Here is a 27,011-nt window from a genome sequence, read left to right on the forward strand (position 1 = left end):
GGTTTATGGGGTTGGGAGGGTGTTTCTCGGCAATGAACAGTCACCCTCAGGCTTCAATCTGTGGGCCCTACTAGAGCTGGCTGGTAGCAAACTCCTTCATGAGGTGGTGCCTGAACCAATCCATACCCATCAGACAGAAGCACAGAGCTAAATATATGTGATGTGTGTGAAATTTTCTTTTATTAATTTCCTTTAATCCAGTTTGTAAAATAATTGAAAAAAATTAACCATTAAAAAAAAAAAAAGGCATACAGAGTTCAGCCGAGGAGATGGCCTCCTTTGGCCTGCGGCTCATTTCCCGGTTGTCCTGGCTGTTTGGATGCCAGACAATGCCGAATGTGGGTTACCCTGTGGCCTGGAGTTGCCAAAGGCTGTCTGTGGTGCTGCTGTTCTGGGTCCACCTGGCAGACTCTCCCATCCCTTTCCCTCCAGACGGCATTCCCCACCTCTGTGAGGCTGACACTTAGAGTACTCTGTCCTGCTCTGTACTCCCACTGCTTCCAGTCCAGCTCCCTCGAGCTTAGAAGGGATATGTCTTGACCATCACCTTTGTCAAAAAATTCATGGTGGCTTTCTGCCTCAGCTGCTGCCATGGCTCCTGTGAAAAAGCTTGTGGCAAAGGGCAAAAAAAAGAAGCTGGTTCTGAAGTTTTACCTTTGACTATACCTACCCTGTAAAAGGTAGCATCATAGATGCTGCCAATTTTGAGCAGTTTCTTTAGGAGAGAATCAAAGTGAATGGAAAAGCTGAGAATCTTGGTGGAGGGGTTGTTACAGTCAAAAGAAGCAAGAGCAGGACTACTGTAATGTCTGAGGTGCCTTTCTCCAAAAGGTATTTGAAATATCTCACCAAAAATATTTGCAGAAGAATAATCTACATGATAGGTTTCCCAGGTGGCGCTAGTGGTAAAGAACCTACCTGCCAATGCAGGAGACATACATACAAGACTTGGGTTTGATCCCTGGGTCAGGAAGATCCCCTGGAGGAGGGCATGGCAACCGACTCCAGTTTTCTTGCCTGGGAAATTCCATGGACAGAGGAGCCTGGCGGACTACAGTCCAAGTAACATGACTTTGTGACTAAACAACAGCAACTACATGATTGGTTATCTGTAGTTGTTAACAGCAAAGAAAGTTAGAAATTGCGTTACTTCCAGATTAGTCAAGTTCAAGAAGAGGAGGAACTTGAAGGTTAAACTCAATTATCTGGAATATTTTGTATGAGTTCTTATATATATATGTAATATATATATATAATATTATATAATTTTTTAAAAAAACCTTTTTTTGTTTACTTTTCTTCACCGCCTCTCAGTTGCGGCATGTGGGATCTACTTCCCAGACCAGGGATCAAACTGCCCCCCTGCACTGGGAGCGCGAGTCCTAGCGATTGGACCATCAGGAAAGCCCCTCTGTATGAGTCCTCGAATAAAACTTGGGAACAGAATCAACAAACAGTTCATGTCTGGTCTGAGCATCTAGGCCACTCTAGTGAGATTTCAACTTTTATTTATTCCACATCTCCCAGGGAAAAAACAATTTATTGCTGGAGTCCAGACACCAAGGTCACCTGCAGCTCTGTGAGCCCTACCTGGACCCACTGTGGAGTAAGAGTGCTTCCTTGTGAAGCATCTATCAGAGACAGAAATGAAGGGTTTTACACAAGTATCTACCTAAACAGAATATGGCGACATTGCATGGTATCACATGGGATATCCTTTTTTCCTACTATGGAAGCCAACAGCAGAAATTCTGCTTCCTTGACCACAGTCCTTGTTGACTGACAGCAAACTCATCATCTTCCTCTTGTTCAAACAATGATTGTATTGTCTTGGTGCCCAAAGATCTTCTTAGCTGAACTGGGAAGATGTAAGGGAGAAGCAGCAGATGGATGAAAACTTCTGTTCCTTGTGAGTGGCTTGGTTCTGCCTTGGTAACTGGGGTAGAGGCTGCCTCACTTACCTCTTAACATAAAGTGCAGATACTTTAAGGCTGGTTTTGTCTGCACTTTGTGCTGATGTGAAGTTTCCCCCTTCAGTTTCACTGGAACATTTAAACAGTGAAATAAATGGCACCTTTTGCCAGATGTAGCTGATACAAACTGCTCAGTGGGCCCACCATGTACTCTTACTCCCTCCTTTCGGGGAAAACTGTTCTTCCCTTCTTTCAACCATTGGCTTTTCTCTGAAGTTGCCAATCGCAGGCCCCCAGTCTGCAATGGGACAGCATGTGACATAAGCTGGCCGATGTCATCACACTTGCTTGGATATGGTGATTTGGCAGAGGGGAGAGTGTGGGACCCAGATTAGGCCAATCCGGGAGATGGAAATTTTGGAGACAGAGAAGTGGATGTTTCCATCCTTTGTCAGGAAATGAATGCCATTGATGAGAGGCTGAGAGAATTAGCAGTGAGAAGAAACAGAGAAAGGAAAAAGTCCCTCTCTGTGATTCGTTTACTTAAAACTGACACCTTTTTAGCTTTAAGGTTTTTTTTTTTTTAATTGGTTTTCTGTCATTTGCAACTGAAAAGCACCCAAGGGAAAGATTCTGAGATACCTGGAGACCCAACAAAAGTGGTTGGTGACATCCATATCTATGTATACCCTTTCTGTTTGTGTACATACTTACATTCACACAGGCTTGGTGTAGGCCAGGGAGCATGCCCTTGGAAGAAGTTGATTCTATGTTTGCTACTCAGAAAGTGTGTGTTTGTTAAAACCACTGGCCTGCAGGTTTGATTTTGCTGAAAACTCTCCCTCTGACCTTGGGCAATCCATCACTACTGGACCTTAGAGTGAAAAACCAATCCAGTTTGCCAGGAACTGAGTGGTTTCCTGGGACATGGGACTTCCATTGCTAAAACCAGGATAGTCCATCATCCTAGCTCAGTTCTGTATCTGTAAAAATGAGATTGGATTAGACTAGAAAGGGCTGGGAAAGTCTGCCAAATCCTGCATTCAGGCAGACATTGCCAATTGCCCTTGGCACTAACTCCTGTAAGTTTAAGTGCATTCTTACAATCCTTTGCTGTAAGACCAGCTACTGTCAAAACTGGCACCTATTTGCCATACTCGGACTGAGTTTCTGACAAGCTGAGATTTTAACGGTCAGAATTCATTGAGGACCAACTTTAAGTAAAGCTCTGCTGTAAATCCCATGTCAGGCTGTCTCCAGCCTGAGCTAAATGACTTCCCTAGAACTTGTGGATCTGGTTTTTTAGGATTGGATTGTACATTTGTGTAAATATATGAACCGGTATTGGGTTATTAATTCAGCTTGTTCTTTGTAAACCTAAATTTATTGAGTGTTCATCATGTGCTAAAACTACATAAAAGCTCTCATGCCAGCTAATACTGCGAGGTTGTGAGTGCCTGCATTTTTGGAAAAAAGCAAACTGAGGCTTTGTGGTCCAGTGCCTATCTAAGGGCCCCAGCCAGCAGGCAGGGGAGTGAGTGAGGTCCCATTTGAGGCCCTTCTGATTCCAACAACTCAGACCTTTCCACCATGATGCGGGTTCAGTTGGATCTTTTTAGTCTCTTTCCACCGTTAGTCTTTGATGTGCACAGCCTGCACCCCTCCTGGTCGGTTTTCGGAATCTCCAAGAACTTAAGTTTCCAAAGGAGACTTTGGAGTCTCCTTCAAAGTCTCCAAGGACTTAAGTTTCCTGGCGTTCAGGTGACAATTTGGGGTTACTCCGCGCTTCTGGGGAGCCCAAAAGTTCCAGGTAGTGTAGAGGAAGGACTCGCGCGGGCCGCTCCCTATCTCCAAGAACGGGGCAGATCCCCCACTGAACGAAGTGGCCGGCCAGGAGAAAAGGGGCCGCGCGGCGCCGCGGGAGGAGCCGGGTTTCGCTGCAGTCCAGCGGCACCGCAAGCGGACTTGCGGCGCATGCGCGGCGCGGGTCGCAGAGTTGTGAATGGTGCGTTTTGTTTGCCGGAGTTTGGGGCGGGCGGGCGCGCGAGGAGGAGGGGTGGGGCCGACGGGGGCGGGGCGGGGCCGGGCGGGCGGGCTAGCGAGGTGGGCGGCGAGAGGAAGTGGCGGCGGCGGCGGCCGGGGGCGGCGAATGTTGGATCAGCGCGGGCGGTAGGCAACGGCTTAGGCGGCGGCGGCGTGGGCTGGGCTCGAGCGGGCGGCGGCACCTTAGACTCCCGGGCGCGGGAGCCCACGCGGGCGGGCGCCTGAAACAAAGGGAAGCGAGAGTCAGGGCGCCGCGGGTGGGCGGTCAGTCGGTCAGCGCGGAGCCGGCCAGCGGGTGCCCGCGGAAGCCTGGAGCCCGGCGGCCGGCGCGGCCTCAGGGCGGGAAGATGCCGCGCGTCGTGCCCGACCAGAGAAGCAAGTTCGAGAACGAGGAGTTCTTCAGGAAGCTGAGCCGCGAATGTGAGGTGAGGCAGGCGGGCGGCGGGGAGGCCGCGGCGCGCCCCGAGCGGGCCCGGGAGGAGAAAAGTTTGGGCGGTGCGGCCCCGGGGATCCCCGCGCCGGCGCGCCCGCTGAGGGGCAATCTCGCCCGGGCAGCCGTCTGCCCGCTGACTCTGCTTGCCCTTATCGGGGCGGCGCGGGGCGGACGGCGTCGCGGATTTGGCTCCTGATTTCGGGCCGTCTCTGCCTTGCAGATTAAGTACACGGGCTTCAGGGACCGGCCCCACGAGGAGCGCCAGGCGCGCTTCCAGAACGCCTGCCGCGACGGCCGCTCGGAAATCGTAAGTCGGCGGGACCGGGGCGCGCGCGGGTCACTTGTTGCACGGGGGCCGCCGCGGCCCAGGCCGGTTCCGGACGGCGCCGCGAACGCCGCGGCTCCCGGAACTGAGCGGGCGCCGTCTCACTTCCTACTCGGGATTCAAAATGCGAAACCAGACACTGGCGGGCCGCGTCCTCGCGGGGAGACGCTTCCCGGTGGCCGTCGGCGGGTGGATTATGTTTCCCACACGACTCGGCGGACACTTTGCCGCGAGTGGATCTCAAACCCGAGCCCAACTAAACCAGGAAAGGTCACTGTTATAGGCTGTGACCCTGATTACAGAAAGAGTCGGAATATTAATAGGGGATATTAGTAGGAAGAAAACACCCGTAGGGAAAAAGAAGTGGGTTTCGTTCAAAATCGTTTCTTGGGCGATAGTTTGGTTCTTAACGCTAGATTTTGCGTAAATCTATGTGTGAAGCTATCTCTTTTTCAGTAGAGCTGAGAATAAATCAGAGGGTAAATCCGGTTATCTGTTGTCCTAAGAGAGAAAAAAAGAAGCCCCCTAAAACGTGCCATCTTTTCTTCGCATGTTAAGCTTCAGGAGAATCGGAAGGAAACCTTTTTTTCCCTCCAAACCTAAAAAAACATATCCCGCTTAGGCCTGCAGTTTTTAAAGAATCGCATGGATTTGCAAAACCCATAGTCGATCTGAGGCCCTGTTTTAGATGCTGGATTTGGTGCTTTACCTCCACCAAACGTTATGTTGAAAAAAAATTCAAGTATCCTAGTTCCCCTCATCTCCTTTTGGTTTGTTTGTCCTATTGGAGGTGCTAATGAGGAGAGAATGATGGAGCCAAAAAGTGCATCGGAAAAAACTAAAGAGTAGAGGCTGATTGTTAATTTTTTAAGAAGTTGAGGCACTGTATAATGGAATCTGATTATCTGCTCCATGACTTGGGCCAGTGCATCTTCACACACTTGAAGCTACAGGCGCAGTTTGAATTTAGGCTAACAATAGCAAGACTTGTTGGACCATTTGCTTCTCCCATTCCCGGTACAGGAGAGAATATTTTTATTGAGACATAATTCACATATCATAAAATTCTCCCTTGTCATCACTGAAATAAAGTTTATTTTTTAAAAATATTTTGATGTTTAAGACAAAGGCTTTTTAAATTGTATTACAGATAATGAGAAGATAGGGCCAACTTAACTAGGAACTCTAGAATATTTGGTCGTTATTGCACATTATAAAAGAAAATGTCTAGCTTTTAGCCCACTTCCTTGAGTAGTTGTAATTGTTAATATGATTCAGATATATAGGACAAATAGTTTTTAGTTTTGGCACTAAGTGGTAGAAGAATCTTTCCTTACTTAGTTGGTTCAGTGATTATATCATCCTTTGTCTGGATTTCCTTTTGGAAAAGGTGGATGGTATACCCAACCAATGGATTTCTTGGAAGTAATTGATGTAAGTATAAAAGATGAGCTATAAAATGCTATTGTAATTTTTTAGAGCTGAGGTTTTTGGGGAAACCTAGGGAAATATAGTTAATAGGGTATTTTCTGTCATATCAAATTTTATTGCATGTGATTATGAATTGGAAGTATAAAGTGTATTTGAATATATATGAATTCATAGTATATTTGAATTACTGTATCATATATAACATGAATTTACTGTTACAGCAGTATTATAGGTTGCTTGTATTTGTTATAAATTCCTCTTCAGGGATAAATCAGACATTCTAATTCTAGGCCTTCTCTTCTTCCAAAAATCTGGTCCTACAAATTTTAATAAATTCTTAATTTCTGACAAGTATTTAAGTTAAAGAAGATAGGTAGTTTGAATTTCATCTAAGAATTGTAATTAAGACAGCACAGTTTAATGTGTTGAATAATATAACTTTGTATTTGGAAGGAATTTCACTTTTTCCTCTCCAGTTTTCTCCCTTTAATTCAATGTTAGCCATACTTAAATTAACAGAGTTTTAGCTTCTAGGGGATAGAGACCACATTAATTTCATATATGCCCCCTTTGTATGGGTTTTGCACAGTATCTTTTGTATCATAAGCGCTTGATTATTTGAATTTAAAGGTTACTTCATTTAATGCCCCAAATTTATCTTACAACTCGTAAACAGGCTGTGGCTGTTACTTATTTGGTGGTGGAAAATAGGTGGGGAAAGGCATTTTTTTTGCTTTTATTTTAATAGCAGCCATGTATGATAAAAGTATATAGTTCTCTAAACTATGTCCAACCCTGCTCCCCTTTTATTTATTTTTTATTATGAACACCTCCTTATCAGTGAGGTTAATGAAGAATTTATTTTGTATTTAGATGTAAAAAAAATAACATAAGGCTGTGATGCTCATCTCTTCTTAGCTATAAAACTTAACAAGACTCTATATCATAGCATGAGATAAGCGTGATTATAGGTGAGGGGTAGAATCTATTTGGTAAAATCAGATTTATTCCTTATATAAGCTCTTGTATTATAGTAAGAGCATTAAGAGATATCTTCAACACTAATGATTAATAAAAAATACTTATGAGAGGTATGGTGACTACTGTGAAAGTGGTAAAATCTTTTTAATCTTGAAGATGGAAGAATAAAATGTATGTTGGATTGGCTATTTTACAATTTAATGAAACCTCATAAAATATAGTCAGGACATTCTGAGAATTCTCCATACAACCACTTTTACCATTGTGGATTTTTATGTTTTCAAATAAAATTTTCCCAACTCCTATGTATTGTAGATGTTCCATTAAAAAAAAAGAGTTCTGTGGTCAAATTTGAGAAATGGTATTCTAGAGTGTGATCTGTTTTTACCACTTCTCTGGTCTCAGAGAGGTATGTTGATGAGATAATGGACATGAAGTGATGAAGCAGGAAATCTGTTCTGAGGTTGGCCTTCAGGCGGGAGGTGTGGTGAGGTAATAAGAGTTGCAGAATGTCTTTACTTAGCCCAGAGCTGATTTGGGATACACTGTGACAGAAGGGTTTGTTACTAGGTGACTGCTGAAGAAACATGGCTGCCCGATTTGGGCAGGGTATTCATTTATGGACAGGATCTCTTATCTGTTACCACTCTGCTCTGAGAATTTCATTGTCTGAGACCGAAAGAGTTGGCTGTCTTCTTCAGCTAAGAATTACTTCTCATTGTATTTAACAAATACATGTAGCATTTACTGGGTGGTGTTCTAAACACTTTACAAGTTCTGGAAACTGAGGTTCAGAGTGAAGTAATTTGCCTCAGGTCATCCTAGGCAGTTTGCCTCCTAGAGTCTGCTTTTCATTTCAGTGGTTGGTTTTTTTAAACTTACGCTAATAGTTGGCAAAGTTCTTAAGGTTAATATCGTAATATCAATGTTCAGTCTCTATTCGTTTAAGTATTTACCACAAGAAAAGATATCCCAGTGATTAGGGAAATGCCATTAAAGGTATCTATAGAGATTTAGCAGTTAGATTGACCACTGCACCTTCTAGTATCAATTATAGAAATAGGAAGTGCTGTAATTTTTATCTGTAAAGAATCTAAGTCCCTATCTTTGGGGGAACTAGTGGATAGCTGAATCAGCTAATGCTTTCAACAAATTGCCCAAGAATGTGAACCCCAGCTTTCAGATGAAGACTCTATACTTGGAAACAAATCATGCTTTAGAATTTTAATTAGTAACCTAAAACAAAAAGTTTTCTGATTTCAACAAAGAGTTTACATTTAGATGATAAAAAGCAGAATTTTTTTAGTGCTTTTTATGTATTTCTTTTAGAATTTCCCTGGGAAAGAGGGACAGTGCTACTTCCATTTTTAACTCAGGGAAAGTATAGAGTTAAATTGCTCTGGGGCTACACAGAATGACACTTGATTGAAATGGTTTTAGATTGTTCTGTCTGTTGAGCTGTGCCATCCAAATCTTTTATAAATATTAGATGAATACGCTTTTGTTATTGTCAGATCCAGTTTTCCTAAAGTCAGATTTTCGAAAACACATTTTAAAAAATTCATCCAAGGTTTTAGAGAGATGAGTACTGTCATATCACATGCTAATGTATGGTTTATCAGAGGAGAGATAGTCCCAAGTGCATTTTTTTTCAGTAGTGAGCTATTAATTAATTAACATTTATTTATAGTCAGTGTGCAAGTGATTGGAATTTGGGAAACTCTGGATAAAATAGACACCTATGGGGATGAAAAAGTGTGTGTTTTTTAAGCTGAGCCTTTGCTGAAACTGAAATTTTTGTCTCTGAGAGTGAGTTCTACTGAAAACCATAATGGAGGATGTTGTCTTCATCTTATAAATTTTGGTTATTAAAAATTACTGGAAATGATATTTGGTTAGTTTATTCATGATAATGAGATCCTCCCAATGTGATATATCGTGGAGATATTTTCACTTCCAGTCATCTCCGAGTGCATTTTTAGCATGGTTTTTGAAGCATAGTGTTTCTTTGAGCACGGAAAATCAAGAAAAATTCAAGTGTCTCATTTATACAACTTTAAATTGTGGTATGCTTTAAAATTCAAAATATTCAGCTCTTCAGTGATTTTTACGTTTAAAAATACAAGTTCTTAAATGTAGTGATGGGGACTTCTGGTTAGACATTAGCAGTGCGTTGTACTAACGTCAGCAAAAAACGACCTGAAAGAAAGTATTGATTCCATGTCTGATTTTATATTTAAGCAGCCAATGGCAAATGTCCTCAAAATGGAATCAGATGTTTGTAACTTAATACTTAAGAAAAATGATGAGTGCATGTTTTTTTACTTTTAAGTAATCTTGGTGCTGCCTGGCTTAAGACAGAAACTGATGTAAAAATAAATGACTGCCTGCATAATTTATGTAATGTCCTGCTCCTGATCCTGTTTGTATTGATTTTTCTAAAAGGCTTTTGTGGCCACAGGAACCAATCTGTCTCTCCAGTTTTTTCCGGCCAGCTGGCAGGGAGAACAGCGACAAACACCTAGCCGAGAGTATGTCGACTTCGAAAGAGAAGCAGGCAAGGTAGGAAACATTTCTTTGCAAGTTGAAATACTGTGGATTGTTTTACTATTAGAGATTACCTGATGATTGATATTTTAAGAAAGAGATCACAGGTCTGATTATAGACGTGTGATCAGATTTGCTTTCATTCCATATTAAAAAGATATAATACAATTTTTAAAAATCAAGTGTTTTATATAATTTCATTGCTAATATCGTGCTTATGTTGTTTGCCACAGAAAGTTCTCACCCTTAAAAAGAGTAGTGTGCTTTCTTATATGTAACATTTGAAACCTAATTCCTTCAAAAGTGTGGACAAGAAATTTTTTGTTTTACTAAAATGTGTGTGACTATAGTGTTTTGTTTTTTTTTTTTAATGAAATTTAGAGAAAAATGGGAAAAGACTTAGGCTTAAAATTTAATAGTATTTAGAAATGATTCATGGATAGGTTTCCACTTCTTAATGTAGCGAATTTAATTTTGAGAAAATATGAAAACGTTAACCCGGAAATATTTTTTTGTTTTGAGGAAAAGCTTCTGGGAAACAAATATCTTAAAATTTTTATGTAGGAAGTTTTAGATCAAAGATGTGAAAAATGTAGGTAGAGATGTTTAAGTTGAGAGCCCTATTAAAATCTAAGTTAAATGAATTATGTGCTTTTGATGAAATGTTAATGAATAGTGTCTTGGATTGGTTCATCTTTTAATGTAGAAATTGACTTCTTGAAATAAAATATTTAAAGAAAAAAAGTTTTTTACCTCATTTTGTACTCAGTCTTTCTCCTGTTTCCTTTGCAGCATGTTTCTATACTTGTTTTTATTCACTTGCTAAAATTCTTTTCTAAGTGTCATTCTGAATAGTATAACCTATCACTGTATTTGCGAAACATGAGGAACATCTAAATATTCCTTTGAGGAACTTAAAAGATTTTTGTATTGGGCTGTATTATGAAAAGGATTTTCATATCTTGTATATATACAATGAAGAGTTGTGGGTTTTTTTCCTTTAATTTTGTGAAACAAAGTTTGATCTTTTGTGAGTTACAAACCAACTAATCTTTTGACAGGGAGAGGGAAAATAGCTTACAGAATTTTAAAATGAGTAATAAGTTAGAAGTTTGCTTTTTTATGTATTAGACTTGTTTGCTTGGAAGATTAAAAGCACATGTTCCAGGTTTTACTACTTGGTAATTAATATATAAAGGAGAAATTGGAAGGTAATGACAGTGTACGATTATTGCTTTTTTGTCTGTTTGGTGTGTGAATGTGTGACTGTTGTTTTCCTTGTTCCAAACACTTCCTTAAAGTTTAACTTGTTAGCTCAGATACTAAAAACATAAATCAAAAAATTGCTTTCCTCTCAACTTTTATGCTAAACTCTTTTGGGATTTCATGACTGACATCTCAATGTTACTAAAATCTTCTAGTATTTAATAACTAGTGAATGGGTGTTAATTCTACTAGAATATGTTTGCTTGAATTAATGATATCTGTTTAGTAGATTGAAGACCATGTTTTCCTTGGACTTAAGCTGTTGAGATGTTTTTAGTTATATGATCAACAAGAACAAAAACCTTATATAGCTTGTTCTAGAATTTAGAGAATGTGTTTTCACATATATCAAGAAAAATGATAGAACTGATGCAAGAAATACGGAAACTTATATTTTATTAATATTTGTTTTATGATTTTCTTCTGTAAAGTGCCAGAGTAAATATTTTCAGTTTTGCAGGCATACGATCTCTGTTGCAGCTTCTCAGGTTCGCTGTTTCGGTGTGAAAGGAGCCATAGACAATGTGTAAACAAATGAACGTGGCTGTGTTCCAAGGATGGTAATACTGGCAGAAATCTGTATCTTTCCCTCAGATTTAAATTGGTAAATGTTTGTGTATAGATGATACATTTCTCAAATATGATTTTACCAATACTTTCTACACCAGTAGAATCTAGGAAAAAGAAAGCATTTTAATGAAAAAAAAAACCAACAACATTAAGGGGGAAAAAACAAAACCCTGCTAGTATTTCGCTGTTTACCACTGGGATAAGTATAGCAATGAATTTAGAGGAAAGATACTAACCCATGTTTTCTCATCCATAGAGCTCAGGCTGTGGGGTCTCTTATTTCTCTTCTGATAACCATTAACGTTTGTTTCTGTCCCCATAGGACTAGAAGCAAAACTAATTGAAGCAGTTTCCCTAAATGTTAATTATTTGCCTCTGCTCCTTATACTAAATCCAAAATCAGTGTTTCTTCTTCCACATACTTTCAACCTAGTTAGGTCCTAAAGCAGCTTAGTTCTCTTCCCATTCAAACCCAACTTTGAGAAATTGAGCCTTTAGAGTTACATACAAATTGAAGTTAAGTCCTGGCTTCATATACTACTTCATTTATTCTGTAACTTTGGACAAGTTATTTAATCTTTATGGTCCTCAATAAAAGGAGGTTAATGCATGTGTCCCACGGTGGCCCTAGTGATTAAATAAAATAGTGTATATAAAGTGCTTAGCTCAGTAACTGGCAGAGTTATTCAAAAATTCATTCATTCAGAAGGTCTTTGTTTAACACCTATTATGTAATTTAGTGAGCACTGTTCTAGGAGCTTGATATATGAATAAACAAAACAAAGATCCTGCCCTACTGGTTGTTGTATGGAAGGAATGGAAGAACAGGCAGTATGCATAGTATATAAGTTATATAGTGTGTTACAAAGTGATAAATGCTCTGGGGAGATAAAAGGAAAATTAGAATAAAATAAGGTTCATCAATGAACGGGAATGTCTGCAATTTTAAACAGGATAGACTGGGTAAAGAAGGTCATATTTGAACAGAGACCTGAAGGAAGATAGGGAATGATGAGCAATGCAGATATTTGAGGGAAAGGTGATCCAAACAGGGGACACAGCCTTGTAAAGGCCCTGGAGTGGGAGCTTGCACAGTGTGTTTGTTAAACAATAAGTAGGCCAGTGCGGCTGGAGTACACTGATCAAAGAGGAGAGTAGTAGAAGAGATTAAGGAGATAGCAAGAAGCCAGTTTATATGACTGTGGGAGGCCATGGGAACAACAATGGACTTTTATTCTGAGTGGAATGGAGAGTAGTTTCTGCTTTTTGAGCAGATGAATTATATGATCTGCCTTTAGTTTTGAAAAGATCACTCTAGCTGCTGGGTTAACAGCAGTTTTAGCAAGCAAGAGTGAAGCAGGGGGACCTGTTGGGCTGTTGCAGTAATCTTGGTGAGAGACCAGGGTGGTAGCAGTGGACACGGTGAGGAGTCGGTCCAGGAATATTTGAGATAGAGCCAACAGGATTTGCTTATAGATTGGAAGTGAGGTGTGAGAGTCAATGACGCCAACTGTTTTTGGTTAGAGCAACTGGGAGTATGGGATTGCAGTCATCTGAGATGAGAAAAGCTGTGGGTGGAGCAATTTTGAGCAGTTAAGGGCACGTGAGTTTGTGGTGGTAGCTTGTTGCAGCTTCTGTTTTCAACACTCACCCTTAACTTCTTAAATGATGGCACAGCTTTTTCCTAAGTGACCCTTTGTCTGCTTATCTCAAGATTTCAGTGTCTTTTTTTAAAAAATCAGCTTTATTAAAGTATAGTTTACTTACCAAATAATGCACCCATTTTAAGTGTATAATTTGAGTTTTAACAAATGTACACACCCATGTAAACACCACCCACAGTCCAGATAATATTTCATCCCTTTGTGCCCTTTCACAGGAATCTGAGAGTAGCTTAGCCGATTGGTTCTGGCTCAGGGTCTCCCATGAGGTTGCAGTCCAGCTGTTGGGGCTCTTCAGTCTCTGAAGCCTTAATTGGAGCTAAAGGATCCCCTTGCAAACTCACTCACATGACTTCTGCTTGGTGGCTTCAATTCCTAGTCATATATTCCTTTCCATAGAGAGAAAAAGAATGAGGTCATCCTGCTTTTTATGACTTATTCTCTGATCACTTTTTTCTTCTTGTTCATTAGAAGCGAGTCACTATGTCTAGCCCACACTCAGCAGGGAGGGGGTGGTTTATTCACATATATGGGAGGAGGCTGGGATCATTGGGGCCATCTTAGAGGCTGGCTCCCAGTGTTCACTTAAATCTGATGAATTCAGGAAAAAAATTAGAATGCTAATAGGAAACAGAAGTTCCATATTCTCTTAGATTTGAAATATGGCTTTATAATCTAAGAAAATGGGCTTCACAAAAATTAGTCTTTTTATTCATTCTTTCTGCCTTTGTGTTTGTTGGAATATTTTCAAACCTAGAGTCTTCAGTAAGAAAGGTCTGTTAGTGGATAACTGACCATCAAGTCAGAGCACACACTTTTATAGTCTGCCTTTCAATTATATTTAAAAATTTCACACCCAGGTACCTAGTGAGCTATTGACAGATAAAGCTGACTCTTAATTAAGGGTCTTTCTTAGAAAAGGTTTAAAATAATGCAGTATAATGGAGAGAGCTCTAGATATGAGTCAGAAGACAAACACAATTGTTTTCCTTAGCTGTAAATGGGAATCAGAATGTCTTCCCTGTTCATAAACCTCATGTGAGGATTAAATGAAGTACCAGAATATGTGAAAATGCCTTCTTAATTGTCAAGCCCTATCCAAAGCTAGACTATTTGATAGGTTTGTAGAGTGAGATCGTAGATAATCAAGGATTTTCAGTGCTATAGGGGCCTTAGCAGTATAGTGTTAGGAGACTACATCTTTCCCCAGTGGTCCTTCCTGGTACTTTATAAACCTAGACTGCCAAAATGTTCATAATTCTCTCTTAGTTTAAACTGCTTTCCTCTCATTTAGCTGTCAGAAGACAAGGAATGCAACAGATCAGAATTTAAATCATTCTTGTGTGAAATTTTTGTTGGATCAAGCAACACCCTGTTCCTTTGATCTTTCCTCTTGGAACTTATTTCCAATTAATTTTTATTTCAAACAAATGCAAATGGTTATGGTTGACCATAGTTATTAGTCTTGAGTGGTCAGATTAATGGTTTTTGTATGCATTTTGTGTTTTTTTTAAAGCCTCCTTAGATTTTAAAATTAATGATTATGCTTACTGCATAATCTTAGTTTGTGAGCATGAAGTTAGAGGGTGTGAAAATCTTATAAACTGAAGAAGTTAACTTTATAGTGCTATTGTTTGTTTTCCATTTTTTTCTATGGAAATTGAATATACTATCTAGTTTTATCTAGATATACTAGACATGTCCCAGAAAAAGAGGTTAAACTTTCTATGGTTTTTGCATTGCTATTTATTACTTACAATTTTAATTGATAGATAACAATAGCAGACATTGGGAGTAGTTATTAAGTGGCAGTAGAGCAGTTAACTTTTAAACTTTTTGATAAGTTATGTGTTTTACTTAGTTTTCTTTTCTGAACATTCATACTTAAAAATCTTTTTATCACTCGTTTTCATCAGCATAAAATAATAAAGCAAAGTTTAATACCCTTTGATTTAATGAATGAAAACAAAAACTCTAACTTTAAATGTCTTCAGAGTTCTGTAACTCCTGCTTCTGGAGCGGTTTGCTTACTTGCTTGCAGAATCTTTGTCCCAAAATAAATATTGTGTCTGTTTATATACCATCCACAATTTGGCAGAGTTTAGAGCACTCTCTTTAGCTTTGAGAAATTCCTATTCAAGCGCAGAAGCAAGTTTCTTTTCCTCTTAAGACAGTGCAGTCACTCCAAATAAGAGAGATCTGTGGTAACGCTTTGGAATGTGGTTTTCCCCAAGAGAAACTGAGGCAACTTTACAACTAGCTTGTCGGATATAGACTTTTAAGTGCTTCAATTCAACTACAATATGAAGTATATTTTCTAGCACTTAGTGCTAGATTTAGTGCGCTGAAATAAGTAATCTGGGCTTTTTAAAAAAGTTTTATTTCAACAAATTTTAAATCCAGGAAGAGTTGACTAACTTCATGAGTAAATAATAATATTTAAAAATTAGAATGTCATAGTACCTTCCAGTTAGATTAATTTACATATATGATAAATGCCCCTCTGAAGTATATGAAGATAATATACTCTTTTTTTCCCCTCTTCTCTCTTTTCTTCCAGTTTTACTGAGATAGAATTGATATACAGCCCTCATCTTTTCCCCTTTTCTTGAATTGCATTGTTTGCCTGGATTTACCTTTTAGTGTGAAGTGTAGTCTTGGCCATATCTCAGTTATATTTTCCAAGTTAGAAAAGTCAGAATAGTATGTCTGAGAGAAACATCCTTAATCTTCCCCCTTTTTATTTCTACTTCCGACCCCAGTATTTTTGAATGATTAATTCAAACACTACAAGGATTAAGACATTATCAACTAAAGAAATCAGCGGGCTGCTATGTCCCAGTTTTACTGCTTCCCATTGTAATTGATTTTTTTCAGTTGTCATTATTGAGATATGATTTATATACAGTAGAATTCACCTATTTAAGATGTACAATTCAGTGACAAATGTGTGCAGTCAGTCTTGTGATTACCACCACAATAAAGATACAGACTATTTCCGTAACCTCAGAAGGTGCCCTCATGTGCTTTGCAGCCAGTCCTCCCGCCTAGCCCAGGCACCCATTGTCTGCTTTCTGTTACATAGTCTCTTATCTTTTCTTGTTACTGAGCAGTGTTCCATTGTGTGAATCTGCTGCATTTCCTTTATCCATTTAGCAGTTGATGGCCATCTGAGTTATTTTGCCTTGGTTTGGCTACTATGTTGCTTTGAATGTTTATACCCCAGTCTCTTATGTGGACATTAGTTCTCATTTCTCTTGGGTAGATAGATACATAGGACTAAAATTGCTGGCTAGTTAGTTTCATGAATATGAACTTTTTAAGAAACTGTCATTGTTAATCGCCCAGTCCTGTCTGACTCTTTGCAACCCGATGGACTGTGGCCCACCAGGCTTCTCTGTCCTTGGAATTCTCCAGGCAAGAATGCTGGAGTGGAGTGCTATTCCCTTCTCCAGGGGATCTTCCTAACCCAGGGATTGAACCCAGGTCTCCTGTATTGCAGGTAGATTCTTTACTGTCTGAGCCACCAAACTTCTCCAAAGTGGCTTTGCAATTCTGCATTCCAGCTAGCCGTCTATGAGAGTTTCAGCTACTTCATATCTTTACTAATACTTGGTACTGTCTTTTTTTATTTTAGCCCTTTTTGTGAGTTTGTAGTGGTATCATTTTGGTTTTAATTTGCATGTCCCTGTTGACTTGATGTTCAGTATGTTTTATGTGCATCTTTGCCATTTGGCAGTGTCTGTACAGATCCTTTGCCTATTTTTTGATATCAAATTATTATTGAGATGTAGGAGTTTTTTTATGTATTAAATACATTTGCTTTATCAGATATTTTTGCAATTGAAGTTTTATTATGAGTCACATTTAAAGTAGAGATAGCCTTGACTGCATATAAAACATATTAGGAAGTATAAATACAAATTTTTGTCGAAACTGCCTCTAATGTAGTAATTTTGGCCTCCTTCAATTGTGCCTCTCAACTTAAAAAATATCTTAATTTTTAAACACAAAAATTTTTTGACTAGGGTTGTGTGGCATGTAGGATCTTAGTTCCCCAACCAGGGATTGAACCCAACACTTCTGCATTGAAAGCCTGGAGTCTTAACCAGTGGACCGCCAGGGAAGTCCCTTGATGTGTTTTTGGGTGTTTGTTTTTTTGAGCTTGTTGTTTTGTTTTGTTTATTATGTTTAAAATGTACATCACATAAAATTTACCATTTTATCTGTTTGTAACTATACAGTTCAGTATCATTAAGTATATTAAAATTGATGCTGTTGTCATCTTCCTTATACTAAAACTCTGTACCCATTAACCACTAACTCTCCTTTCTCCTGTGTCCCTAGCGCCTGACAATTGCCTTTCTGCTTTCTGTCTTTGGTAATTTAATTCCTCTAGGTACCTCATGTAAGTGGAATCATCATCCATAACCTACCTCTTAGAGAATCATTGTTAACATTTTGTTATATTGCCATTCTTATTTTTTCTGTGTATATTTAAATTGTAAAGCAAAATTATTCTATTTGATATGGCATTAACTTTTTATCTTCAGATTTTCTGCATATCTTATTAATAATTGATTTTAGGAATAGAAAAATCAGCAATAAATAGATACCTTTGTATAAGAGAGAAGCAACAGAATGATTATCAGTGTTAATTCTTGGAAAAAGAAAGTAAGAAATAATGGATGTGGATGTATCTAGTGAGCACACGTGCAGTGTTCATTCACCTAGGAAACCTTTGCAGATCTAGGAAACCTTTGCAGATCTAGAAAACAGTAGACAGTCAGTACTGTACACATGGCAGTCATATGAAAAATCTCTCCTACAGAAAACTTTGAGCTTTCTAGTACAGGCATTTTAGGGGGCAGAAAATGTTTATTAATTATCTCTGAGTATATGGGACTCCCTTTGCTACTGTGTACTGTCATTTTCTCATTTAAGAATTAGAACAGAAATAGCAAACAGTTCTGTAGCACTGGCTTTGTGCCAGGTACTGTTTTCATTGATACAAAAACAGATACTTTTATTATCTCCTTTTTTACTGGTAGGAAAGCATTTGTAAGTCTTAATGCCACTTAGTTTGAGCAGGCTCTGAGACTTTATTTCTCTGACATCACTTCCTTGATACTTAGTTTTCTACAGAAGAGTAGAAGCCACAGACCAGCTAACTGCCTCATGCTAGAGACAGTGATTTGTTGGGGAGTTTAATTATTGTTACCTTCTTTTATGAAGGTATACAATGTAAGTAGTTAGAAATTATTATCTACTCTGAGCTTTCCAGTTTAGGCTGGGCTTTCCCAAATTGATGTATATTTAGGAACAAAGAATTTAAAATACTGCTTAAAATGTGCCTTTGGCAGTGAAACTGTGCTTTTCAGACTTTCAATATGACTTTCCTGTGCCATACTGTATGTTCTAAGAAGAAAATGGCCAAGTCTGGGAATGATTGACAGGTTGTTTTTATGGGGGAAAACATTTTTTTCATGTATACAGTCAACATAAGCCCTTTTGTGTTTTAAAACTTTAGATATGAAGGCAGATTAATCTTCAGATTAAAACAGAAGTATAGCCTAGGAATGTGACTTCAGCTTTTCCATTAGGAGAATTTAGATGTTTTCAAATAAACAAAATATTCTGCCCATATTAAATGACAATTTTTAATAATGTCTGCCTCTCTTGGAGAATATTGTTTTAAATAATGGGACTTCAGGAGAACCCTTCTAAATTTTTGGAGGGTATTGCTTATTCCAGCTTTTCAGTCCTGACTTGCCTTTCCTCTGCTATCCAGAACAATGCTGCTGGGCTTTTTTTTTTTTTCCAATTGTAGTAAATTCATATAGAATTCACCATCTTACACATCTGTTCAATTAGGTGGTTTTTAATATATACACAGAGTACAACCTTCATCACCACTATCAAATTCAGAACATTTTCAGAACTCTGAACTGTTTAAAATATGTTTTGACCTTCTGCAAACTAGTTTTCATCTTGATCACCACCACTAGTACCATATGATTTATATCCTCAGTAATTTACTTAATCCTGCACCAGAGTGAATGAAGTCTTTTATTTGATATTGGAATGCATTTGGTGATAGCTTGATTTCACAGCTGAGGAAACTAGGGCCCAGAGAGGCTAACTAAATCTTCAGTAGTCATGTAATCTGTCTCCTAGGAAGAGCCAGCATCCAGACCCAGGTCTTTTACCCAAGAGTCTGTGTTGTTTGCAGTTTACCACATTGCTGCTAATAATAATTAGGTAAGTTGCTAGAAACTTCACATATCACCTTCAAAAGTTACTTTAGCCCACCAAGTTATTCTTCCCATTAGAGTCAGTATTTTAACATGGCCATTTTTGACCTCATTTTGATGACTTCAGAACAACCTTTAACTTCCATCTTTTTCCTTTCAATGTTTAACTTTTCTTGAATTGTTTTTCTAACTTAAGGCTGCTTTATATTCTCTGATTTTAGGCTCGCCATGACCTGCCTCCTTTTTATATCCTTCCATAACTCTTCTCTGGAGAAAGTGAAAGTGAAGTTGCTCAGTCGTGTCCGACACTTTGCAACCCCGTGGACTGTAGCTTACCAGGCTCTTCTGTCCATGGGATTTTCCAGGCAAGAATACTGGAGTGGGTTGCCATTTCCTTCTCCAGGAGATCTTCCCGACCCAGGGATTGAACCCTGGTCTCCCTCTTTGTAGGCAGACGCTTTACCATCTGAGCCAAGGGAACGGCAATCCACTCCAGTATTCTTGCCTGGAGAATCCTGTGGACAGAGAAATTTGGCGGGCTAGAGTCCATGGGGTCGCAAAGAGTGAGACATGACTGAGCGACTAACGCACACATATAACTCTTTTCATCTTATAAAACAAACTCTATACCTATTAAATAGTAATTCTCTATTCCTTGACTCCTATTTCCCCTTGTTCCTGGTAGCCACTCTTCTTTCTCTGTGATTTTGACTAAATAGCTCTTATAAGTGTTTGTACGAACATTATTTGTCTTTTAGAAGTTCTCAGTATTGATTTGGATGTTAATTCCTTAATAAGTATGTGATTTGTAAATATTTTCTCCCATTCTGTGGGTTGCCTTTTTACCCTATTGATATCTTTTGATGTACAAATTTTAAAAATTTTAATGAAGTCCAGCTTATCTATTTTTATTGTTGTTATCTGTGTCCTTGGTGTCATCCCCAAGAAATCATTGTTAGACCCAGTGTCATGAAGCTTTTATCCTTGCTTCTAAAAGTTTTATAGTTTTAGGTCTTAATATTTAGGCTTGGTCTGTTTTGAAGTAATTTTTGTATGTAGTATTAGGTGAGGGTCCAGTTTCATTCATTTGCTTCTGGATATCTGTTTTCCTAGCACCATTTATTAAAAGGACTCTTCTTTCCCCATTGAATGGTCTCTGTACCCTTGTCAAAAATCATTTGACCACACATGTGAGGGTTTATTTCTGGGCATTCTACTCTAGTCCATTAGTCTGTATGTCTTTGTGCCAATACTATAGCATTTTGATTAATGAAGCTTTGTTGTAAGTTTTGAAATCAGAAAGTATGAGTCCTCAAGTTATCTTCTTTCAAGATTGTTTGGCTTTTCAGGTCCCTGTAACTTTTTTTTTTTTTTTTTTCTTTCTTTTTATGTATTTTTATCCATTTTCCATATGACTTTTAGGATGGAATTTTCTGTTTGGTTAAATATCCATTTATTGAGTGTGCACCTGCGTGTGTGCATGCACACGTTTGCTTGCTTAATCTTTTAAGTTCCAGGCACATTCTATATTAATCCGTGTTATGGTTTCAATAAGATGTACTGTTTTCTGTGTGAACTGTAAAAAGTAGATTGGTAAATTACATTAATCACTATAGAAGAATCTGTTTTTTTTAACACTTGCATGCAACCCAAGTATGATTCAGAGGCAAGTGAGATTGAATGACTGTCTGTAATGATTATCCAGTAGGCAGGCAGCTGACTGTGCATTTCTAAATGGAGAGGAACATGTGACTGAAGGAGGATGAGTCAGAACCAAGTATCTTCTAAAGGAATCTGTAAATAGACTACATAAATGATTACAACTAACAAGCAAGGGATACATACTTCCTTTGTGAAGTATCTTGTTTTCCTGGGTGCCTGTGGCCATCCCAGTATTAAAGGTTATCTGCTGATGCTATTGGTGTGGTCAGCTATTCATTGTCTCAAAAAAAAAAAAGTTGTTTCTTTCCCTTGGAAAGAGAACACTATGTAAAATTTTAGTGGAAGTATTTTGTTTAAGTTTCTGTGGTGCTTTATATGTTTCATAAGCTTATGGACATTGGCTTAATTTTTGTTGTCACCTGTGAAAGAGGTGTGATTATTGATTTTATATGTGAGAAATTGGTAGACTTATTCATAATCTTAAATTATTTATCTCAAATATACTGTTAAAACTAAAATTTAAATCCAGGTTTTATCTGATTCTAAAGCACATTTAATTTTTACTCTTCCCATGCTGACTTGGAGTTAAGCATAGTGATAATATTCCTTTTCTTTAAAAAATAATTACAGTTGATTCTCCTAATTTATGGTAGTTGTCTTCTGTAAAGTCCCTGCAAACACATGACCTGTTTATAAGAGGAAAATTCATACTTACTGCTAAAAAAAATGCCTTCCCCCAATTATTAGCCAGTTCATTCCCTCTGCCAATGTATTAGAACCTGGTATCTCTCCTCATACGCATTATTAGAATTTTTATTTAAAAATTTTTTTTCTTTCATTTAAAGATAGTTATATTGTTTTATTTTAATATTTTTAGCCATTTTATTTGTTTCAAACTGTTTTTTTTTCCACATGGTAGTCAGTTTTCCAGTCTCCACTGTTAAGTAAAATACCAATTTACCATTGATTTGCAGTGTTGCCTTTTTTATTTATTAAATCCTCGTATTCTTGGATTTGTTTTTAATTTTTGTTTTGCTTATTCCATTAAGTTGTTTCTGGCTGTCACAGCACTACTTCATGTATATTGATTGCATTGTTACATGTCTTAATATCTAAAGGGCAGAAAATACTTCCTTATATCTTCTTGGATAGTCTAATTCTTCTGTGTGCATTATAGACTTATCCCTCAAATTCCAGAAAACATTACTTTGAGATTATCCTGGAATTTGGTTAAAATAAGGATTACTTTGAGGTAAATTGGCATTGGTACTCTTACATTAAAGATGACATCTTGTTTTTCAAGTCCTTTTCTGTGTTTTAAAAATTAGGTATTGGGAGAATGGCATTAAAACATGTATAATATCATATAAGGAACGAATTGCCAGTCCAGGTTCGATGCAGGATACAGGAAGCTTGGGGCTGGTGCACTGGGATGACCCAGAGGGATGGTATGGGGAGGGAGGTGGGAGAGGGGTTCAGGATGGGGAACACGTGTACACCCGTGGCAGATGCATGTTGATGTATGGCAAAACCAATACAATATTGTAAAGTAAAAAATAATAAAATTTTTTTTAAAAATTAGGTATTTCCTTCTTACAGAATCTACCTGTTTCTTATTATATTTATTGTTAGTGGATACTTTTAATGCTATTTTAAAATAAAGACTTAAAATTTTTTCTAAATAGTTACTATTGCAACATAGGAAAGTTGTTGGATTTTGTATATTTTTTATAACTAGTCATTTTATTGAGCACATTAATTCACTTGGTTTTTTTGTTAAATATTATAGATTTTTCAGGTAGATAATCTTCAGATATTATGTCCTGGTTGTATTTCTAGTCCACTTTGTTAGAATTGTGGTCTTTAAAAGGAGATTGCAAAGCTCCTGGATCTACCTCCTGACAATTTTATCACTGTCAGTGGAACATTCCATTAATCTTAAGAGTTATTTAAGTCATACTTAAATGTAATAGCTGAATTCAGTCTTAATTCTTACAGTTCTTTTTGTATATATTCAGCTCTTCCTTTGGAGAAGGAAATGGCAACCCATTCCAGTGTTCTTGCCTGGAGAATCCCAGGGATGGCAGAGCCTGGTGGGCTGCCGTCTATGGGGTCGCACAGAGTCGGACATGACTGAAGTGACATAGCAGTAGCAGCAGCTTTTCCTTATTACAGACTTTAAGATAACTGGTGTTGGAATTTTTGAGGGAGGTGGTAGGATATAAATTTTTAAAAATTCATCATGTATTTCCCTCTAACCTTATGATAACTACCCTTTACAAAATGACAGGTAATAAACATCTGTTGAATAGGTGAATCTTTTCAAATTGAAATTATAAGGAAGCTATAAGAAAAGCATTTCTTAATTCCAGCTATCTTTCTATTCTTCTGGTAATCATCATTCAGTTATTTACTGAGAGCCTAAGGAGTGCTGATCATTTCTTCCACTGTTTTCCCTAACATCTGATTTTATAGACCAAAGTCACCAGTGTTTGAGCTCTGAAAGTTTACTACAAGGAAGTGAAATATTCTTTCCAATTGAAATGGATTTTTTGAGGGTGAACTTTCTGCTTCTTGCTTTAGCAATAGCTTTGATACTTGATTTCCATGTATATTGATGTTACGTTACAGCTCAGTGCTGGTGTGCATGGAAATCTTTGCAAATTTACAATTATTCTGTTTTAATTTTCTTGAAATTACATTCTTTAGAAATACTCAACAGAGGGAACTCACTCTGCTTTGTACTCTCTGTTTCTGTTGCCTCTCTGGCTACCTAGGAGCTATTGTAGAAGAAAGGACAATTGAAGTTGCCACTGCTTATTCCAAGTTTAGATAGCCACAGAAAAGAGACTCCAGACTCTCAGATAGAACAGTTTTATACAGGTTGATAAATGGAAAGGTACCTTAAGTTCTCTCATATCCTTACTCAGACTCTTGCATTTCAAAACCCAGGGTAACTAATGTTTAGCTACTGAAGTAGTTTGGTCCCTTTACTAAAGGAAATGAGATTTATCATCTCGTAAGCTGTGTGCTGCAGAGACATTGGTGTCTGTGGGGGAAGGGGAAGTTGCATTTTTACTATCATAGTTGTATCCTTTTCCCCTTATACATCCTTTCAAGAATTTGGTGAAAGCATTAGACTTCTTTAGAAAAATACACATGGACACAAACATATATTTTTATACAGAATTTTGATATGTTTCTGGTCTTCTTGAAACTTACCCGTAAATCCAAACTCATGTAGGTTGTCTGGACTCCAGACTAAACTCCTGCTTTAAATAAGAGCATTGCTAAAAGTTATGAGTGACATAAGGTCCTGTAACATGATACTTTGAAGTTTTATGTGGCCAACAAAGGAGAAATTTTTACGGGGAGGCCTGTAACTTAACCTTTAGCCACTAGGTTCTTTGCATGCTTTCCTCTTTGTTCACAGCCTGCTCTGCTGGATTCTTCTCTTCTACATAGCATCTAAAAAGTTGAATTGCCTCAGGTCTCTTCATGGGTCACTTCTCTCCTACTTACGGTTGCTTGAGTAATCTCTTCCATACCCCTGAATTGAAACACCACAGTGTTGTTGATGGCTGTGTGTATGTTAGTTGCTCAGTCATGTCTGACTCTTGTGATCCCATGGACTATAGCCCACCAGGCTCCTCTGTCCATGGAATTCTCTAAGCAAGAATACTGGAGTGGGTTGCCACTTCCTCCTCCAGGGGATCTTCCAGACCCAGGGATTGAACCTGGGTCTCCTGCATTGCAGGTGGATTCTTTACCATCTGAGCCACTAGGGAAGCCCTGTTGATAGCTGCCAGATTTGTATCTTCAACCAGTATCTCTTCCCAGAGTGCCAAAATCCCACATGCAACTGCCTGCCCAGAAATCACTGTTCACATATCTTAGATGTCGCCTGTGTAACAGATAATAAAACTTAACCATGACTATGTTACTCTATTGAGATATAATTCATAGAGCATAAAATTTACCCTTCATTAAATTAAAGAAAAATTCAGGGATTTTTAGCATATTCACAGAACTGTGCATCTATCACCACTCTCATTCCAAAACATTTTCATCACCCTAAAAAGAAATCATGTACTTATTAACGGTCACTCCTCATTTCCACCGCCGCCTAGCCCCTGGGAACCACTGATATCTTTCCTGTCTCTGTATTTGCATACTCTGGATATTTCATGTAAATGGAATCATGTAGTTTGTGGCCTTTTTCTGGTTTCTTTCACTTAGCATAATATTTTCAAGGTTCATCTATGTTGTAGCGTGTATCACTACTTTATTCCTTTTTAATGGCTGAGTGGTATTCTGTTAATGGATAATGCCATGGTTGGTTCGTGCATATTTTTGTTGAAGCTTTACTGCTACAGTGATGTGGAATTTAAAGCTATAGAATGTGAAAATTAAGTGATACCATGTGTAATTTGAATTGAAATAGCGTTAGAAATACTGGTACTTAGAACTTAAGCTGATTTTTTAAAATGTCCAATACTTTTGTGCTTATGCTCGGTCCTGTCTGACTCTGTGACACCAACTGTAGCCCCCAAGCACCCTCTGTCCGTGGAATTTTCCAGGCAAGAGTAGTAGAGTGGGTTGCCATTTCCTATAATTGTAATACTTTTACCTTATTTCCAAAAGAATGCAAAATGTGAGGCTGCGGTCACTTTTAACTTTCTGTGAAGTCTTAAGCATATCCTCCTGATATTTTACTTTTGGAAAGATAAGCAAGCTATTGTTATTTTTGTGTGTGATTAGCTGAATATTTACCCATTTTAAAGGCTTTACAGAATTCATTTTATATAAAACGTTTAATTATTCTAGGACAGTGGTTTAAACCCAAGGTCATATTCTAATACATTTTCTTTTCACAGTTTGAAGTGAACCATCATTACTTTCAGTAAAAAAAATGTCTGAATGTTTAAATGACATTATTAAATTACATTACAAGATGCCAAACTGTTGACAGTTTTATTTTCTTCGTACTTTGAGGTTTGTTATTCATAAATGTATGAAATGCCAAACACTTACTTTGAAGGTCTACACATAAAACTGTATTTAAATGTGAACATCTAAATAAATCACAGGATCATCTAAATATTATTTTAAATTACAATTCTAGGCACTAGTCTTGATTATGAACTGTAGCCATTTTCTGAACTCATTTAGGAATTTTCCAAGGCAGATCAGTGGTTTTCTTAGTCATGAGAGAACTTTTACAAAAGAGTAATAAATCAGCTTTTTAAAAAAATTTGGTAATTTCATAAGGAAAATATTTATTGATGATGGAAGTTAATTTGAATAAGTTAGGTTATGGAATCTTTGAATTTAAAAGATGTAAGTCATTGATAAAGAGTATATAATCTGATCATAAAATTGACCTTTCTCTCCTGTTAAATGAGAATCATCTTTATGTTTAGTGTGAGAGTTTAAAATAATGAGGTAAAAAAATAATAAAATAAAATAATGAGGTAGATTGACAGTTGAAATGCCATGCTGTGTAGTACCCTCTTCTCTCTTGGAAAGAGTAAGGGGAATCTCGATTAGTAAATGTGGTAAGTCAAGTTATACTGATAGGCAATTCAGAGAGTTAGTGTAGATTTAGTGAGGTATCACGCATGAGGTTGTCACAGTCACTTGTTCAATTAGGTGCACACCACTGGAGTTTTAAATTCACAATGTGGAAGGGAATTCACAATGTGCAGTTATCGGAACAGAAGGAAATGTGTGGTTAAACGGTTTCAGCTATAACTGTAGACTGTTTCCCTTGGTCCACATGGGAGGAGAAATGGAACCTAATGTTTTGTACTTTTTTTCCAATATCAGTAGAAATTGACTCAGCATGGCTTATGGGGGCCCTTAACAGGAAAAATAGTTGTGTTTAGTAGTGGAGGGAAATGACATAAATATGTACTAAGAAGG

At 37.9% G+C, this 27,011-nt stretch overlaps 1 protein-coding gene and 1 pseudogene across 2 annotated transcripts in view; both read left to right on the forward strand.

Annotated features, from left to right (window-relative positions):
• Positions 1-591: 591 nt before the first annotated feature.
• On the forward strand, positions 592-1,195 carry LOC109571672 (large ribosomal subunit protein eL22 pseudogene; annotated as a pseudogene).
• A 2,842-nt stretch (positions 1,196-4,037) lies between these two features.
• Positions 4,038-27,011, forward strand: part of CBFB (core-binding factor subunit beta) — a 48,589-nt gene continuing 25,615 nt past the window's right edge. Inside the window, exons 1-3 of one of the 2 annotated variants that reach the window (XM_070770750.1) lie at positions 4,038-4,381; positions 4,610-4,696; positions 9,572-9,688. In XM_070770750.1, the coding sequence (XP_070626851.1) occupies positions 4,304-4,381; positions 4,610-4,696; positions 9,572-9,688 (282 nt within the window). In that variant the 5' untranslated portion in view covers positions 4,038-4,303. The remainder of the gene's footprint in view (positions 4,382-4,609; positions 4,697-9,571; positions 9,689-27,011) is intronic. The other variant, XM_070770751.1, reaches the window with a different exon arrangement.

This window comes from Bos indicus, chromosome 18, assembly GCF_029378745.1.
Source record: "Bos indicus isolate NIAB-ARS_2022 breed Sahiwal x Tharparkar chromosome 18, NIAB-ARS_B.indTharparkar_mat_pri_1.0, whole genome shotgun sequence".
In the NCBI taxonomy this organism is placed as follows: Eukaryota; Metazoa; Chordata; class Mammalia; order Artiodactyla; family Bovidae; genus Bos; species Bos indicus.